Source organism: Urocampus carinirostris, chromosome 16 (genome assembly GCF_059441175.1).
Source record: "Urocampus carinirostris isolate Australia breed hairy pipefish chromosome 16, RoL_Ucar_1.0, whole genome shotgun sequence".
NCBI classification, from domain to species: domain Eukaryota; kingdom Metazoa; phylum Chordata; class Actinopteri; order Syngnathiformes; family Syngnathidae; genus Urocampus; species Urocampus carinirostris.
Genome location: NC_142364.1, coordinates 7762482 through 7782770, shown reverse-complemented (window position 1 = coordinate 7782770; position 20289 = coordinate 7762482). Strand labels below are relative to the sequence as shown.

Sequence of the window (20289 nt, the reverse complement as noted above, 5' to 3'; positions counted from 1 at the left end):
TCATAAGAAAATATTTGTTTTAGGAATGGATATGGATTTTCGAGCTGGACATCGGAACAAAGTTTGTGTCAATATCCCTCTAGCGAGTTAGCCAGCTAGCCAGCCAAGTCTAGTCAAGTCACATTTATTTATTCAGCCCTTAATCACAAAAATGTCTCTAATAACTGCACAGGATAACAATTACAAAATTGCACAATTACCTGATCCTAAACTCGCATGCAGGCAAGGAACAACTCAAAAACCTTAGTGTGAGGAAAAAAGAGAAACCTTGAGAAAAGACCTCACACGTGGTAATCCCCCTTCCAGGATTGACCAGGGTGAATTACAATTAGCATTACTGTACACAGAATAGTAAACATTAGGTAAGATGTTGAAGATGTCCGGAAAAAGCATGACACCAACGACGCCCCCAGCCTGTAAAGTAGTCCAGAAAGTCTATGACGGCCACGACGCAGCTTCCCATCTCTGCCAGCTGGTCCATGCAGGCGTTCACATGCATCAGGTCAAACGCTGGTCCGCTGACTCATCTCAAATTGTCCTTCTCCTTCGTATCACCACCTGGCAGGAAGTCGGAAAAAGACAGGACAATACAGAATATGAGGTGGGCATCAATCATAAGATTTGAAATAGAAGTGTGTCTTAAGCCTCGATTTAGAAACTTCCGTTGAGGTTACAGATCTTATCTCCGGAGGCAGGGCGTTCCATAACACCAGGGCCCGGATGGAGAACGCTCTCAAGCCCGCAGACTTCTTGGCTCTCGGAGTCACAAGTAGACCGGCATTTTCCGAGCGCAGACTCCGTGCAGGAACATAGGGGGAAATCAAATCAGAGATATAAGAGGGTGCAAGCCCATGCAAACATTTATATGTTAATAAGAGAACATTAAAGTCACATCTTAAGTGGACTGGGAACCAGTGCAAGTTGGCCAATACAGGAGTAATATACTCAAACTTTTTGGTCTTCGTCAAAAGTCTAGCTGCCGCATTCTGAACCAGCTGCAAACTTTGAATGCTAGACATCGGGAGACCAGAAAGCAATACATTACAGTAATCAAGCCGAGAAGTAATAAACGCATGAATTAAAACCTCTGCATCTGATTGGGACAGCATCGAACGAATCTTCGTGATATTACGGAGGTGGTAGAAAAGCTATTCTAGTCATATTAGGATCAAATATAACACCTAGATTTTTGACCGAGTCACTATGGGTGATATTACATTTGTCTAGGTTCAGGGTAGTGTTTGAAAACAACTGACGACAGTGAGCTGGACCAATAATCAACATTTCAGTTTTTTCTGGGTTAAGGCGTAAAAAATGAAGAGACATCCATCTTTGAATCTCAGTAAGGCAAGCCTCCAGATTTCTACAACTTAAATGTCCAGCCTTTGCAATCCTGAATCAATCCACTCAACCTATCTCCTATTTTTTCCCCTAACAATTGCTATTACATCTGTTTTATTATGTTATTCAATATTTATTATTAGTTATCATAATATATACAGTTTTAGTGGTGCAATTTCAACATTACTAACGGTGTGAAAACATTTTACTTCCTCAAATTTGATGTTTTGCAACCAATATAAAGCAAACAAAGTAGTAGCTAATTTGGCAAGCTTCACAGATGAAGAAGTAACAAGCCACGTTTAATATGTGCAGGGGTCATAATTGGTTGTAGCTCTAATGTTGCTAATGCTAATATGTTACTGATTTGGCTAATGGTAGCGGCTACATCGGATAGCCGCTAGTTTGTTTGTGATAGGTTGGTCGTTTTGGTTGTAACATTTCTCAGAATTCACTGTGTGAATATAACTTGTTTTTATATTCCTAAATATAAAAACAATCTTTCACACACACACACACACATGAAGTAACGGTTCAATAATCAGTCTATTTGCATCTCTTGTACGTTGATCAGTTTTGTACTCTTTTATTTTGAAGTTGCATTTCCGGTATTTTCTGTTTCCGGTGTGACTAAAGTTGACTAAAAACACGGGGGCACGCAGTGTGGCCGGGAGCCCAGCCGGGACGAGTGGTGTTTGGGCCATCACCAATGCTAATACATTTTATTTATCTTAATGCTTGTTTTTATTTGTTTAATTCTGCCAACATAGAGTTCATATAAGTTTTAACTTTATCAGTTTGGCCATCGCCAACAAATATTTTTTTGGAATGCAATCGGCTGGCATTGTTCTTTTAATTTCCCAGAAAAGTATTGACGAAATAAATGCTATTTTTGTTTTTATTGCTATTTTGTTATGCCCAGTAAGCATTACAGTGCAAAGGTAGTTTTCATTTCAATATCTAGAAAACTAGTTTACGCATAACTAAAATTGAACTGTCAAACAATGCTATCAACTAACAGTTTGACTACAAATGTATTAAATAAATAAAAAATACAAAATAAAAAAAGATAGATTGACTAAACTATATACAATGCAGAGAAGGTTTTAATTTTTTAAAATTCTTATATTCACACTTATAAGTTAACTATCAACCAATTTCATTAATTGCAGGAAAGAGGTCTAAATATAATGGAAGCTAGAGCTCTTGTTTGGTGATAGGAATGAGTGGAGAGGTGTTGTAAAAGGATAGTGGGATGTTTAGACGTGTTCTAAGGGATGGGCAGGGCACCTCTATGATGCGGCAGGGGTAAACCAGTGAAAGCTGTCGGGCCCTGCTGTTGAACAGAAAGAGTGTGTTGCGTCACATGGCCGCTTTCTTCTGTCCCGTTTCATTTGGAGGGACGAAAGCATGACCAACTTGGGTGCTGAGGTGCTTAACTTGTTTGGGTGTTTGGGCATTTGGGCTGGCCTTGGTCCAAAAATGTGTGTGTTTTTTTCGCTATTTTCTTCCCTTTTTAATTTTTTTTATTTTCTTGATTTTTGTATGTGTTGTCTTGCTGTTGGACACCCCTCTCGGGGGATATGACCAGGGTAGATAGGTATAATCGGCCCAAAAATTGAGTGGGGCACTCTTCAATAGAAATAAAAAAATATACACAAATAACTACAAATTAACAATCAAACTTATTAATTGTGATTGCATAATAGTTTTACCTAAGACTTATAACATTGGTAAAATGGCGGCGCCCTCTGTTGGCTGCGGCTGCATCGGCTCGCTACAACGGGTCAGGTGTATCGACATTTTGTTCTGTGTACATTGTTACAAAGAATGACAATACAAAGGAAATTATTATTATTATTATTATTATTAAAGCAATCCAATAAAATTAAAAGAAAAACCCAAGTGTGCACTTGAATTTAAAAAGGTATTTTACATACAATCAACCACAAGTTATTGATTATGTTAAGTTAAGTTTGATTAAATTAAATTAAGTTATGATTTGATATTGAATTTGGACAAAACCAAAGAAATGATTATTGACTTTCGGACGAAAAACCAAAAACCAGAAGGAATTTTTACTTCTCAATGGCAAAAGAGTCGAGCAGGTGGAACATTTCAAACATCTCGGGACTTTTATTTCCGAAGATCTAAGCTGGGCACTGAACTCAGAGAGAATTCTAAAGAAGGCACGCCAAAGAACTTTCTTCCGAAGGAAGTTGAACTCCTACGATGTTCATCAGGAAGTCCTAGTCAATTTTTATCGTGCGATTATTGAAAGTGTTTTAGCAAATTCTATTATTGTTTGGTTTGGTCGAATCACAATTCTGTAATCCGCACTGTCCGAATCTTTAATAATTGTAATTTCTGTTTTTCGTTCTATTTTCTGAATGTTGAATGTTGTTAGATTTTAAAATTCTCACTGAGCCGAGACAATGAGACAATTTCCGATGATTTTTATGTGAAGGTTATTGTGTCACGAGGTGAGTGACCGGACCAGAACGGAGGCAGGAAGGGAGAACTCAATTGCGTACGATCAAAGCTTTTATTTACCTAAATACAAGTTGTCCAAAAACTCCGGGACAAAACAGAACAAAAACATTCTTAAACTCAGAATGGTCAGGTACAGGTTTCCTCCGACTTAAACTAAACAGGACAAGGCATAACAGAACAGAAAAGGTATAATGAGCCAACACCCGCAATACCCACAACCCAACCTTAAGTAGCAGCCATGCAATTAGCTGATCTGCTTCAGCTGGTGACCAGGGGGCGGGGCAGACCGGTCGCCACGGCGACCATGACATTATTGGTTGAATAAACTAACAAACAAACAAACAAAAGTTAACTATAGAACGTCATTAATTGCGAGTAAATCATTAATTTCACAGCAAATTGCGAGAAAAAATGTTCAATGAACAAAGTTTTTAATTGGATTTTTTTACACCCAATTACCTACGGGTTACCTATCACACTATGGGATTAATTGCAATTAATTCTTGAAGCTCCTCACGCTCATAGTGAAGCACCAGGCAAAATGCCAAGGTCCATTTGGCCCATGCTGCTTTTAACACCAGCAAGAATTCAACCGTGCTGACTTCCCTCTACTCCTTTGGGCAGGAATGCGAGAATTTGTGTTTTGCGCGGTTACTTTGGAATTCTTTCAGGATTTGGATTATTTCTCATGGGATTAAAACAAGATTACGACACCTTCTTTACGATATATGTTTTTGGATTTGATATAAATCTTAGCTTGTTTTTTTTTAAATAAAAACTACTCAAAAATGTACTTTTAAGACTAATACTCTATAATTTGAACATGATGTAATCCGGCTAATAGCCAAGTTAATCCTTCTCCGACGTCAATTTTTCCGCCAGGAATGCGTCCCCGTCGTTAGCATACGCGTCTGCGTAGCGGATTAGCGGCAGCGGCCGTGCCTGGAGGTGTGAACCCTAATCGCCCCTTTATCACCTGACCCCCATGCGCCACCTGCATCACATTTTTTACATTTTGGAATGATCCGATTCATCTGTGTCTGTGGCTTTGGTTTTGTCCATGTGTGCTACGCGAATCCTGAAGTAAGATCTTAATCCCAAACTCGAATCCGAGCTCAACCTGAGCCAAAATTTGTCCCGGGTTGGGCCTAAAATGTCAATCATTACATTCGGGTTGGGCCGGGCTTTTCTCTCTTGCTGATTTTTTAGTTTTTAAATGACTTAATTATCCAAATTTTTCCTTTGTTTTTCTGCCTCTCTCTCTCTTAAAATGCTGCGCTAGATTCTTAAGGACGTTAAGCTGCTGTAGTTTATGGCCCAACCAGTCAAAATGCCAGACCCCCTTTAAGTTTTCCCGTCAATGAGGAGGAAGAGAAATATAAAATATTAAAAAGTTTATACAGTAATCCCTTGCTGTATCGTGGTTTACTTATCGCAGTTTCGCTCCTTTGCAGATTTCCGTCATGCGTTGTGTTCTGCATTCTGATTGGCTTAACAGTCACCCTGCCCCTTTTTTCCTGTGCGTCAGTGACGTTGCAGTCCGAGTTGTACATGTAGAAACAAACATCGACAAATCTATTTTTGTATGCGCGAATCTTTTTCAATTTCGTGTTTCTCTAAAAGCCATCATGACAACAAACCGCTCTGGACCGACATAAGCACCAAAAATGTGCTTTTTTCTATTGATTTCTGACCTGGTAAACTTGCCTTTTGTTGCTCCATGGTGGGTCCCTTTTAAAAAAATGTTTGATAATGGAAAAATATATGGTTTCTGCAGGAACACAAACTGGATTAATCTCATCTTATCTCATTAGCTGAACCGCTTATCCTCAGTAGGGTCCCAGCAATCATCGGGCAGTGGGAAGGGGACACCCTGAACTGGTTGCCAGCCAATCGCAGGGCACACAGGGACAGACAACTCGCTCACTCATTCACACCTAGGGACAATTTGGACCGGCCAATCCACCTGAAATGCATGTCTTTGTAATGTGGGAGGAAACTGGAGTGCCCGGAGGAAACCCACGCAAGCACAGGGAGAACGTACAAACTCCACACAGGAAGTCTGGTAGCTGGATTTGAACCCACACAGGAGGTTCCCAAGACCTTAGAACTGTGCCTGCACACGCGCTAACCATTACGCCGCCGTGCTGCCCTAACTGGATTAATGTTTTTCAATAAATATGGATAGACACAGTATGTGTTTGCTTCCTGATAAGGCTTTTAATTTGTTGTGGCTCCAGACATGGTATCATTTGACAGTGTAAAAGTCATTTGTCTCATCTCATCTCATTAGCCGTACCGCTTATCCTCAGTAGGGTCGCTGGGGGCTGGAGCCCATCCCAGCAATCATCGGGCAGTGGGCAGGGGACACCCTGAACTGGTTGCCAGCCAATCGCAGGGCACACAGGGACAGACAACTCATTCGCTCATTCACACCTAGGGACAATTTGGACCGGCCAATTCACCTGAAATGCATGTCTTTGGAATGTGGGAGGAAACCGGAGTGCCCGGAGGAAACCCACGCAAGCACGGGGAGAACATACAAACTCCGCACAGAAAGTCTGGAGCTGGATTTGAACCCACGACAGGTTCCCATGACATGAACTGTGCCGCACAAGCGCTAACCACTGCGCCGCCGTGCTGCCCCTAAAAGTCATTTGTAAAAAATAAAATATATTTTTTTTAAGTACAGTACCTTTATTCTTCAAAAAAATCTTGCGCCTGTAAATTGGGTTTGTTCTTTGGTTTAATTGTATAATAGAATATTTAATAAATCCAAAAGTAAAGGTTTCTACTTTGTAGGTTTAGACTATCAGTCTTGTATAATTTACACTTTGCTACAAAATACAGGCTTTAATTTGTTATCATATATCACCATTCCTCCTCCTGAGTCCTCACAAATAGAATGTACATCTTAAAGATCCATATAACAAGTATGTTGGTAACGGTCATATGCAGATATTAATACGATACCAAACTGTATGTAACATCCTATATGCTGACTTTTCTTGGGTCAATTTTGTGTAAATTATAACTATAACCTTATCCTCCTTGTTTTATAACCTTATCTTCTCTGTTCCTTTTATCTTCTTGTTTTTTTACCTCACTGTGAATGTGTGAAACTGGAGTGTCATGCCCAATTTCGTTGTCATAATATGTTAACCCATTTTGTAACAATGACAATACAGGTATATTCTATTCTATTCTACATGTTTGGGTTTGCTTTGGGCTGGGTCCCGAAAATCAAGTCTATAGGTCGGGTTCGGGCTGGGGCGGGCTTTCATACCCGCGGGGCCGGTTTGGGTCTGGCCGGATTTTTCTTAGGCCCAATATTACCTCTGCTTGAATCCCTGTCCGTTTGTTTAGGGGTCAGCTGTTGCCTCAGTGGCAAAAAGGGCCGGACACCCAGAGAGAAGTAACACCCCCGCCTCATATTATGCCCCCACCTCTCAATCCCTTTTGCCTTTCTCTCTCAGGCTGTCCGCATCGGAGCTGCGCAGAAGGACCAGAAAGGACCGCGAGGGTCTTTAGGAGTCGTTGATCCGGCACTGTTTGGTGATTTCTGCACGGAGGAAATTTAAAAAGTGGCGGCGGAGGGGGCGACGCGATGCTGGGTGGGCACGCTCTTCTCTTGATGGCAATGCTCGGCCCGGGATCAGAAGGTGAGTTGAGCGCTTGTTTTGGCAGGAAAGGATTTTAGGTTGGGAGTTGTTGCTCTGTATTTTATTTGAAATTAACTCTACCGTATTTTCCGGGCCATAAGGCACATACCTGTCGAGCTCCATGCCCTTACAAACTGTCGTATTTTCCCTTAGAAAATACAAAATAATCGTACACCATATTTTTTTCATAACGTGTTTATTTATGTAGTTTAACATGTTATATTGTACATGTGTTTCCTTATATCATGTATATTGTTAATTAACATTTTGTTGTGAGATATTGACTTGCTCGACACGAATGAGGTTTATTATAAAAAAAGTTCAAAAATGAAGTCGCTTGGACGTTCACTGTAGAAGGAAAAAATACATGCAAATATAATTAAGTAGAATTTTCTTATTCAAATTATGATTTCATTTTCTGCATTAAATTATTGTTGGTAATATACTGATCAAAAGGATAACCACAAACCTGTCTTTTTTCATTTTCTCCTTTTATACTTCCTTTTTATCTTAACTTTTTTATACAACATAATAATTCGTAATATAATGCATCAAAGCAACAAGTTGAGCCGATTAAGCCAGTTCTCTAAAAAGAGACGGACTTCCTTTCACTACACAACTACCACGGAATGATGCATGATGGGTTATCCCCAGGCGGCAGACGCATGCGCACAGCAGCATCAAACCGCTCGCTTCGTTTGCAACGAAAAAAAACAATACAGAGATAGAGGCTACCGCGGCGAACTCGTTTGACTCTATTGATTTGCCGATTCGTGATGGTCGGTGTATACCGGATGGTACTCATCATTGACAAATTTGCGTTTTTCCGTACAGATTTTCTTGTACGTCGTACACGTCTTAAAATGCATAATAAACGTACTTTGTACGGCAAAAATGTACAGGTTGACAGGTATGAAGGCACCATAAAAAACACCGAACTGGGCAGAATTTTGAAAGTGTACCTTAAAAACCCGGTGTGCCAAAATACAGTGGATATGATTAGAATAGCATACAGTTTTTATACATGTGCGTTGCTACACAAAATTTTACGGTATATCACATTGACCATCATGGTGGGGGGTCCTGAATTCAGACCAGTTGAGAACCATTGGTTTAGTGGTTAAAAATTGGCGCTCTCATCGCTGTGATCCGGGTTTAAATCCCTATGCATCAAATGTTGTGCAAATATCTCAAAAACTGTAATGCACTACTGTAAAATACGATTAGAATAGCATGCAGTTTTTATACATGTGCGTTACTAGACGAAGTTTTACGATATACTATCACATTGACTATAATGGTGGTAGGTCCTGATTTCAGATCAGTTGAGAACCACTGGTTTAGTGGTTAAAAATTGGCGCTCTCATCGCTGTGATTTCGGGTTTGAATCCCGTTGCATCGAATGTTGTGTAAATTTCTCAAATACAGTAACGTACTCATGTAAAACCTGGTATATAACGCGCACCCAAACATCAAGTTCTGTTTCTGGTACAAATGAGTCGTGTTTTACACAAACAACGCGGTAGTTTCACTGCACAACTGCTATTTAAGGTCAACAAAAACATAGTGCCAGAAAACATCCGTAAATTATTCATTCGGAAAGAGGGAATTATAATTTAAGGGGCTGTAGAGAATTCATAATCCCAAAGGTGAGAACCACCAGGAAAAGTATGTGTGTGTCTGTGTGTGGAGTCAAACTTTGGAACAATTTAAATGACAAAATCAAACAATGTCCAACTATTCACTTGTTCAGGTTTGTTGAGTTATCGTTTTTGTTCTGTTTTTATTTTGATCTTCGAATAAAGTTGTCATTCATTCATAGTTTTACTCACAAAATGAAACTCCGCTTACCCCAAAGTACCGCTTTCATGTTCAGTGGCTCCCGTTTTAAATCGTTTGAAGATGGACAGCCAGTTGTCCTTTTACGACCGATGCCAACAGTGTCCTGCTAAGGTTGTGACAGGCGAGGAGGTCTGTGACCCCCTCCCCGACCAACCCGGGCCCCCCTCCGGTTCCTCAAGCGGGGCACCTCGGCATTTGTTCCCTTTATATCGGGCAAAATGACTGACAGCCATCAAGATTTGTATTCAAAACCCCTTAAAGAGACACATTAGGCAAGACTCTCCGTTCCCGTGGGAATTCCATAGTAAATCATACACACCGCCACTGTGGTGTTTTAAGTTTGTTTTCAGGTTTGTTTTGTCAGGCTAACTAATGACTTCTCCAGGCTTTATTGTGAAAGTCCGTCTGTTTTTGCGTGCTAGCTTTAAAGCATGTGGTGGAATAGCGCTAAAGATATATCCCAGCTGCAAAATAAACGGCCATAACTTTCACGGTTGGTGATGAAATCCCTCCCGTGCTGATGTCGGTGTGTGCCCAACCACATCATCGCCTATCTGGTTGCGGTATTTTCCGGACTATTATGTGCAGAAGTCAATGGAAAGAGACCAAGAGAAAGGCTGCGAATGACCTGGATGGATGGTGTTATGAGTGCACTGCAGGAAAGAGGTCTAAATATAATGGAAGCTAGAGCTCTTGTTGGTGATAGAAAGGAGTGGAGAGGTGTTGTGAAAGGATAGTGGGATTTTGGACGCGTTCTTAAGGATGGGCTGGGCACCCGTATGATGCGGCAGGGGTAAACCAGTGAAAGCTGTCGGAACACTTTTTGTATTTCAATTCTTTTGAATAGTTTTCAATACATTTTATAATGTTCAATACTTTTTCAAACTATTTTTTCATAGTTTTTTGTAGGTTTTCATATTTTTAAATGCCTTCCCAAAGCGCTTTACAGTGTGCTTCACATTTCCCAATAGCGGCCTTGCAGCCATGTAAGGCGCTAACCTGCTTATTGAGGGTATTAGGGGTTCAGTGTCTTACCCAAGGACACTTCGACATGTAACACGGACGAACTGGGATCCCCTGATCCCAAGACGAGCGCTCTACCTCCCGAAGGATTTTTCTGTACTTTTCAAACCTTCTCATAGCTTTCAGTAATGTTTTCATATACGTTTTCATATACTTCAAAACATTTCTGTACCTTTTCCATATTATTAACACTGCTCTGTCATTTGAAGTTCTTTTTTTTTTACTTTTCTGTACGTTTTAATACGGTTCGGTAAATTTCATTAATTTTCAACACTTTTAATTACCTTTTCATAGTGTTTGGTATTTTTTAGCACTTGTTCAGTTCAGTAATTTTCAATTTTTTTTTTTAAATTTTATTGAAAAATAGAAAACAGACTGAAGTGGGATGTTGGACGTGTTCTAAGGGATGGGCAGGGCACCCGTATGATGCGGCAGGGGTAAACCAGCGAAAGCTGTCGAGCCCTGCTGTTGAACAGAAGAGTGTGTTGTGTCACCCTGACCCGAGTGACATGGCCGCTTTCTGGTGTCCCGTTTCATCTGGAGGGACGAAAGCATGACCGACTTGGGTCCGAGGTGCCTAACTTGTTTGGGTGTTTGGGCAATTGGGTTGGCCATGGTCCAAATTTTTTTGTGTGTTTTTTTTGCTATTTTTTTTTCCCTTTTATTTTCTTTGTTATTGTATGTGTGTGTCTCGCTGTCGGTCACCCCTCACATAATCTATCCATCCATCTATCAAGGTAGATAGATGGATGGATAGATTATGTGCACACAAAAACTCCAAATAGACCAGAAATTTGAACGTGAGACAACATTGAAACTATTTGTGCATAACTGTTATGACTGGTAAAATGGTAAATGGTCTGAATTTATATAGCGCTTTTCAAGTCAATGAAGACCTTCCAAAGCACTTTTCAATGTGCTTCGCACTTACCCATTCACACACACTCTCACACACCAATCGGGAGTCAGCCATGCGCAAGGCGCCTACCTGCTTATTGGGGGCATTAGGGATTCAGTGTCTTGCCCAAGGACACTTCGACATATAACACAGAGGAGCCGGGAATCGAACCTATGACCTCTTGATCCCAAGACGAGCGCTCTACCTCCTGAGCTAATGCTGGTCACAAATGCATATCAATGTTGGCAACGGGGATCAAACCAGAAAGCAATGGTAAGAGTAGTTGTTCAAAAACATTGAATGCAACAGGAATCAAACCAGGATCGCGGTGGGGAGAGCGCCGTATCCTATCCACTAGACCCCTAGTGATGACACATTAAGTCATTTGGTCTTATCTCATCATCACACAATTTTAGTCACAGTAACAGATATGTCAAAGAAATGAGAAAACAGTAAGGGATTAAAAATTGACTTGTCCCTCAGCTTAAACTAAGCATTGTAAGCAACAACAGCAGGCCATGCATTTATTATCGTTCAGGATGACCGAATTACTTCCCTCAATGCCTTTTTCCTCATTCTTTTCAGAATCTCGTGCGTTCTGTAAAGACTTTGCAAGTCGGCGATAGAATAATGTATTACAGTGGTCCCAAACCTTTTCTGTACCACAGATCGATTTATTATCTGATAGTATACTTGCGGCTCACTAACTCGGTGGCCTTAGCATGAGGCGCCGGGCTCAAGACTGGGAGGTCGCTGGTTCGAGCATCAAGTCATACGTAACACTTACAACATTGGTACCCGTTTCCTCCCTGCTTGGCGTTCAGCATTAGGGGTTGGAATTGGGGGGGGTTAGGTCACCTACTCACTCCCAACGATTATTTACTTTACACATTATTTACTGGGAGATGGGATTAGACGAGGAAAAAGAAGAAATAAGAAGTTTTCTCGCGGGTTGGCAAAATTATAACATCAACAGTTTGGCACTGTGACTAAAAATAGTGTGATAAGATAACACGTAATGCGTTTTCATGAGTCATCTATTTCACTAAGGATCTAGTGGATAGGAACCGGCGCAATCTGGGTTTGATTCCTGCTGCATTCGATATTATGCAATTGTGATCAGTGATATACTCCGACGGATCAATCAATGCACAAATTTGGTACTTTTTACGTTTTTGTATTAACCTGGCCTTTACTGTAGTTGTGATTTCATGCGCCTTATGGTTTATGAAAAAAATATATCACAATATACTATTTTTGGGAATGTGCCTCATAATTTGGTGCCCCCTTAGTGCGGAAAATACGGTATTCATACAAGCAAACATAGGGCCACTTCTATTAAAACCTGTTTCATTATGATAGTCAAGTCAAGTCATGTTTATTTGTACAGCCCTTAATCACAAAGAGTCTCAAAGGGCTGCACAGATTAATGCAAACCGCAGACTATTATTACAGACTATTAAGACCCCATCCCCTGATCTAAAACCTACATGAGGGCAAGGAAAAACTCAAAAACCTCAACCTGAAGTCAATGACTTCCCAAAGCGCTTTACAGTGTGCTTCACATTTCCCAATAGTGGCCTTGTATTGCAGCCATGTAAGACGCTAACCTGCTTATTGGGGGTATTAGGGGTTCAGTGTCTTACCCAAGGACACTTCGACATGTAACACGGACGAGCCGGGATTCAAACTGGGATCCCTTGATCCCAAGACGAGCGCTCTACTTCCTGAGCTACTGCCGCTGATTTTTAATCCCTCTACAAGCCGTTTGGGTGGAGGGGTAGGGTTTCCTGCTCCATATTCAACGGATAGTACTGGTTTAATCGGTTACCAGTAGCAGTTGAACCCTCCTGATCTGACTCGGCTACAGCACCCTCATCATCTGGTCGCTGTAGTTTGAAAATGTGTTTATGTGACTTATTGAACATACAGATTTTTTGTGCAAAAGTCAAGGACGTATACAATCGGCATTGCATCACTTGTGGCTTCCATATTTTATCGTAACATTCTTAAAACTGGATTTCTTCTTGGCTCTTGGGATCACTAGTAGACCAGCATTTTCAGAGCGAAGGCTCCGGACCGGAACATAGGATGAAATGACATCTGAAAGATATGAGGGAGAAAGCCCGTACATGATTTTGTATACTATCACATCTTAAGCTAACAGGGAGCCAATGCAGGTTAGCTAAAATCGGGGTAACTCTGATGAGCTCACGAAAAGCACTTTATGGTCCGGTTGACTCAGTTGTATTAATAACGTAAGAATACTATAACAAACTGCTGTAGGCTTGCCTTTATTCTTTTCCCAACGTCTCCTCCTTTGTGACCCGATATCTGTTGAAGGTCCCTCAAACGAGTTAAACATGTGCGCCTTGGCCGTAAATCCGAGAGGAGCTTTTTCTCACCAGCCACCTGTTTTTATGAGACGCTCGCTACGACTACTGGACGACTGCAGGGATTATGTGAATGTCGGATTTAAAAAAAACACAAATCTATCCCTACGCTTTTCATTCATAAATCAATTCAGATTTTGTTTATCATTGGGTTAAATAAAACCATGCTGATTACTTAAAAGCCCACGAGCCACAATGGCCCAGGACAAACCCAGAAGAATGTCATACCGAATTGAATTTCGAACATTCTAAAGATCTTAGTTTTTGACACATTAAATGCAACATTCGTTAGCTTCTATTAATCATTAATACGCGTTTATTATCATAATTATTCATGTAATATGTGCATTTATTTTTTACCTAAAAATAACTCAAAGTTTGGGGTTGTGTTATACACAAGGTGTTACGGTAGTACAGTGGTTCCCGAAGCGGGCGGTATCACCCCCCTGGGGGCGGTGGAAAGGTCTGGGGGGGCGGTGAGGAAGAAGAAGGCGGAAGGGGGGCGGTAGGGGGGCGGCAGTCCGAAGTCAAAGTCAGGAGTTTGAACGTAATGCGGTTTTGAAACCGCAAAGCGCTGCGGTTTTTTTCAAGGTTTTGTAATGAGTGATGGAGTTTTGGCCAACCACAACTGTTACTGATCGAGTTTTAAAAGCGCCGACCAATCAGAGGCCATTTTCATAATAGCACAAGCCAATAAACGCGATTCAAAGTTTGCAAGCACCACACTATGCCACACCCACCGTGTGAGCTCATGGAGTGTCATGGCGGACTCCGTAAACATAGTCACAGAGTCAACGAACGTGAAGAAAGACTGGGGAATTGGTGGGGCGCTAGTAATACACAGGGGAGCCAAGGGCGGCGCCAGCCTGCAAAAGTTTGGGAACCATTGCTGTAGTATATTACTGTATTTGTGCAATGATTGATTAGTTGAAAAAACATTCGAGAAACACAAGGTGCGACAGGAATCGAACCTGGGTCACGGCACTCACCGCTGAATCCTAAGTACAGTGGAACCTCGGTTCCCAATCATAATCCGTTCCATAACCCTGTTCGAAAACCGATTTGGTCGATCACCGAAAATCGTTTTTCCCATTAAAAGTAATCTAAAATCGTTTTAATCCGTTCCAACACCCTGAATGTTTACAATGAACGTAAACATGAAGCTAACCCAGGCCAATAGTACGTTCGCGTTAGCGTAATCTTCCGAAGAAAAGAGAAAAATCAAAAACGAGAGAAAGAAAAACAAAAGAAAAAGAAAACAGAAAAAAGAAAAAAAGAAATTAAACAAAAAGTGAAACTTGGGGAAGAAAGCAAATCAAAAATGAAGAATAAATAGAGAAAATGGCATTTTCTTCATTTTTGACTTTATTCCTCTTTAATCCTTTTTTATTTTTCTTCATTTTCTTTTTTTTTTCCCCAATAATATTCTTCCAATAAATCTTGTGAGAAACGCCACGCAAGTGGGTCCTTAGGGAGATATAATTCTCACAAACAAATTATTAGCGATTTACTCAAGACTGAAAAAAAAGATTATAATCATATTTGTAAATAGCATATAAATTTGTGTCCCTCTAATACAGGATCCGCACACGATTTCTTACTTAATGGAACTGGAGAAATTAGAAAATTGGCTTTGGAAGTCCTTAAAAAGTGCTTGAATTTGGCCATAAAAAGTGTATGAACCCTGAATAAAGACCTAGAAGTCACGAAGATGTGATTATCCTATCAAATCCTAAAAGATCTACAGCAGGGGTCGGGAACCTTTTCGACCCCAAGAGCCATAAAAGCAAAAAATGTTTTAAAAAGAAATTGAGAGAGCCACATCAAATATTTTCAGTCAAAATTGAAAAAACTGCAAAACACGCTCTCTAGACAAAAGCTAATTCTTCAGCACATTTGATTTCACCGTGTGTCATTTGATGATTTAATCAAATGTATGAAATGATAATAATGCCAAATCCTGTGTCCCAAATCAATGTCAATATGCCATTTACAATTTGTATTCGACCTTAAGTTAAGAGTGCTGAGGCCATTTTTTTCCATGAAATTTGTCCTTAATAACGGTTTCAAAACAATGTGCATGCAAAGTTCTTTTGTAAAAATGTCACAAATGACTGCAAACGATAAGCATATCGTCATATTCACTTTCGGTGTAGACTGCATTAAGCGAGAGAGAGAGAGAGAGAAGGAAGTGCCTTGCGCTGTGTGCAGGGATCCGCCCACCTGTACTGCTCACCCAATCAAAGTCGTTTGCCAGCGTTTTTATTCATCAGTTAAAATGGTTTCTTATCGAACTTCTGCATGAAGTTGCTTCGGTTTTATAAGGACCAAAATCGGGATGAAATGACTTGACTTTAGAACGCCACAGAGAGATGTGCAATAGTTACATTTTATTTCGGAGCCGTATGTACTCGTGAAAAGAGCCATATATGGCTCCCGAGCCATAGGTTCCCTACCCCCTGATCTACAGTCTATTTTAAAATGATGGCGACTTTTAATGGTCTTAAACCAGTGACTCAGATGCATACCTGTCAACCTGTACGTTTTTGCCGTACAAAGTACGTTTATTATGCATTTTAAGACGTGTACGACGTACGAGAAAATCTGTACGGAAAAACGCACAAATTTGTCAATTAAGGGTACCATCCGGTATACACAGACTATCATAAATCGGCAAATCAATCGAGTCAAACGAGTTCGCCGCGGTAGCCTCTATCTCTGTATCGTTTTTTTCCGTTGAAAACGAAGCGAGCGGTTTGATTTTACTGTGCGCATGCGTCTGCCGCCTGGGGATTTCCCATCATGCATCATTCCGTGGTAGTTGTGTAGTGAAAGGAAGTCCGTCTCTTTTTAGAGAACCGGCTTTGTCGGCTCAACTCATTACAAAGAGCCAGCTCTCAAACAGCTCACTTGCTTTGATGCATTATATTACGAATGATGATGTTGTATAAAGAAGTTAAGAAAAAAAGGAAGTATAAAAGGAGAAAATGAAAAAAGACAGGTTTTTGGTGATCCCTTTAATCAGTATATTACCAAAAATAATTTAACATTATGCAGAAAATGAATTAATAATTTAAATAAGAAAATGTATTATTCTACCTAATTATATTTGCATGTATTTTCTCCTTCTACAGTGAACTTTTTTCATAATAATCCTCATTCATGTCGAGCGACTCCGTATCAAAATGTTAATTAACCATATACAGTGGAACCTCGGTTCTCGACCATAATCCGTTCCAGAACCCTGTTCGAAAACTGATTTGGTCGATCGCAGAAAATCCTTTTTCCCATTAAAAGTAAAGTAGAATCGTTTTAATCCGTTCCAACACCCTGAATGTTTAACACGAACGTAAACATGAAGCTAACCCAGGTTAATCGTACGTTCGCGTTATCGTAATCTTCCATACGAAAGATTACGCTAACATGAACGTGTAAAAATAAAAAAAAGGATTATGAATAGGATTTCTTACCTTTGTGGTGGACGGTGGGGAGAGAAAAATCCTCAAAAGTTTTTCAACCTCTTCCAAAACTTGCGGCAGTTGCTTGCTTATAGCGCTAACTTCCTTCGCCGCATCACTCGATTTCACAGCCTCCTTATTCTTTACTATCGTACTGATAGTAGATTTAGCCATGCTGTATTCGCTAGCAAGATCGGAAATTCGTACACCTCTTTCACATTTAGCTATTATTTCTTTCTTAAATGTAATAGTTGTACGCACTACTTTTCTTTTTTCTCCTGTAGCAACTTTGCTGCTTGCACCGACCTTCTTCGGAGACATAATCAGGGGCTAAAACACCCGTACGCCGCTCAGCATCGCACCCTAGCGTACCGGCGTTCGAACTCCGATTTTTGGACCGAACAGCGAAGCAAGAATTTCTCGAAATTTTTGGTCGTGAACCGATTTATCCGAACTGAGAGGCGTTCGAAAACCGAGGTTCCACTGTACTTGAAAAACCAGTAGTATAGATTACTTACAAAATGGCATTCGGTTTTATGTCTTTATCTCACTACTTCAAGTCAGGGTACCAGAGACAAATGTTAGAGAATGGAATCATCAGTCGTAATGAAAAATATAAATAAAGGGAAACAATTCTTGGACATTGAAAGACATACTTTCTAAATTGTATGCTCCGATTTTTTTGACCGAAAAGCGAAGCAAGAATTTCTCGAAATTTTTGGGTCGAGAACCGATTTATCCGAACTGAGAGGCGTTCGAAAACCGAGGTTCCACTGTATATGATATAACGAAACACACGTACAATATAACACGTCAAACTACACGTTTGAAAAAATATATGGTGTAAGATTATTTTGTATTTTGTACGGGAAAATACGACATTTTGTCAGGGCATGGAGTCGTGGAGGTTGACAGGTATGTTGATGGTACTGGAGAAATGAGAAAATTGGCTTGGAAAGTGCTTGAATTTGGCCATGAACAAGTAAATAAAGACCTAGAAGTCACGCAGATGTGATTATCCTATCAAATCCTAAAACAGGGGTGTCAAACTCATTTTAACTCGGGGGCCACTTGATAGAACAAACTTTCTCTCGGGGGCCGGATTAGTAGATAAGAGAGAAAGAAAAAGAGAGAAAAAAATAAGAGAAAGAGGTAAAAAGAGAAAGGGTGGGACAAAGAAAAAGAGAAAGGGAGAAAGAGAAAGAGAAAAGAGAGTGAGAGCAAGAGATCATGAGAAAAAATAAAAATAGTGAGAGAGAGGGAGAGAAAGAGAAAGAAAGAAATCCAAAGAGAAATCAATTGAAAGGGAGAAAGAAAGAAGGAGACAAAAGAGAAGAAGAGAAACAGAGAAGGGGAGAAAGAGAGAAGGGAAAGTGAGTGAGAGAAAGAGCAAAGAGAGAGAGAGAGAGAGAGAGAGAGAGAGAGAGAGAGAGAGAGAGAGAGAGAGAGAGAGAGAGAGAGAGAGAGAGAGAGAGAGAGAGAGAGAGAGAGAGAGAGAGAGAGAGAGAGAGAGAGAGAGAGAGAGAGAGAGAGAGAGAGAGAGAGAGAGAGAGAGAGAGAGAGAGAGAGAGAGAACAGTGTCTTTGTTCGAGGCACCTGGCTTTGGCAACATCAAGTTCACATATTTCAACCTTGTTTTTTTCTTGCGCTTCTCTGAGCGTTGTCTCGCGGGCCTGATTCAACCCCTTAGCGGGCCTGATCCGGCCCGCGGGCCGCCTGTTTGACTCCCCTGTCCTAAAAGATCTACATGAAATGATCTGCATTTGTATATCAAGACTTCCCAAAGCGCTTTACAGTGTGCTTCACATTTCCCAATAGCGGCCTTGTATTGCAGCCATGTAAGACGCTAACCTGCTTATTGGGGGTATTAGGGGTTCAGTGTCTTACCCAAGGACACTTCGACATGTAACACGGACGAGCCGGGATTCGAACTGGGATCCCTTGATCCCAAGACGAGCTACCAAACAGTCCTATTTTAAAATGATGGCGGCTTGTAATGGTCCTAAACCAGTGACTCGGGATGATAACCAGTGAGTGATTGTGTCTTGTCTTTGTGGACATAGCACTTCTTTGCTAAACTTACACCCGGGCGTCACATTTCCCTACCAGCCAGTGCAAATGTGACCCCAGCTGGTCTTAGGATGCGCGGGGGTCGAAGGGTGATCAGGTCCGGAATGGTCTCGTCAAAATGCCACAGACACTTCTGTGTCTCCTTCATCACGGTCACGGCAAACGCCGAGCAGCTTTGCCGGAACAGTAGAAACAGATGACCGCTCTTCCGATACTTTCACGGGCACGTAACTTCCATCTTTGAAGCCCGCGGAGGGTTCGTCGGAACGAAGCCGGAGCCCGAGGATAAACGAGCCATTTTGGCGGCAGGTTGCTGGCCGGCTCCTTTCGGGGTCGGAGTGCACCCGTGGGACACATGCGAGATGTCTCCTTCGAGCCTGAGATTTACGACGGCCACCTGGAGGAACTTATCCTACGCTTCTGAAGGCGTGATTGAGCGGTGGTTCGGAATTGGCATTCAGAAATGGGCTTTTTAAAAAATGAGCCTGAGCTATGTCAGGAAGGCTATTCTCGTTTAGTACCGTAAATTCCGGACTATAGAGCGCATCTGATTATAAGCCGCACCCACCGCATTTTAAGAGGAAAACCGATTTTGTACATACACAAGCCGCACCTGTATATAAGCCGCAAGCGCCCACGTGAAAAAATGTAACACAAACACAAAATTAACCCAAACCCGACTTTAAGTCCCGCGATTGAAACTAAATGTCCTTCATTAAAGTAAACAGTCCAAAAATCACAGCCGGCACAATGAACAGAAAATGATACCGGTACTTAAGGTTTGATGCAGACCTGCCGAGTCCGGGTCCCGTTGAAAGTAATCCAAGGAAAAAAGTGTATATTCCCAAAGGTGAGGGTGGGAAAAATATATCAGATGAACACATTTACTCACGCAACTCCTTTTTCTTTAACCAACTTTTTACCCCCTCTTCTTTCCTTGTTTGTCCCTCTCCTTTAGCGGTCCCCACTTAAACTCGGCACCCCGCGTTTGTTCCGCCCCTCATTTTTCGTTCACACGTGCAAAACATAACAGAATAAGTGTCTAAAATAAATACAAATAAATACATTACAAAAATATACAGTTGCAAATACATATTATACATGGGTTA

General features: G+C 41.0%; 2 protein-coding genes across 2 annotated transcripts in view; both read left to right on the top strand.

The window, feature by feature from the left end:
• Positions 1–20289, top strand: part of bmpr1bb (bone morphogenetic protein receptor type 1Bb) — a 115414-nt gene that overhangs the window by 51651 nt on the left and 43474 nt on the right. Inside the window, exon 3 of the mRNA XM_088355342.1 lies at positions 7311–7496. Coding sequence (XP_088211468.1) covers positions 7442–7496 — 55 coding nt within the window. The 5' untranslated portion in view covers positions 7311–7441. The remainder of the gene's footprint in view (positions 1–7310; positions 7497–20289) is intronic.
• The window catches only part of pdlim5b (PDZ and LIM domain 5b), a 170803-nt gene that overhangs the window by 143245 nt on the left and 7269 nt on the right, over positions 1–20289 (top strand). The gene's annotated exons all lie outside the window — the stretch shown is intronic.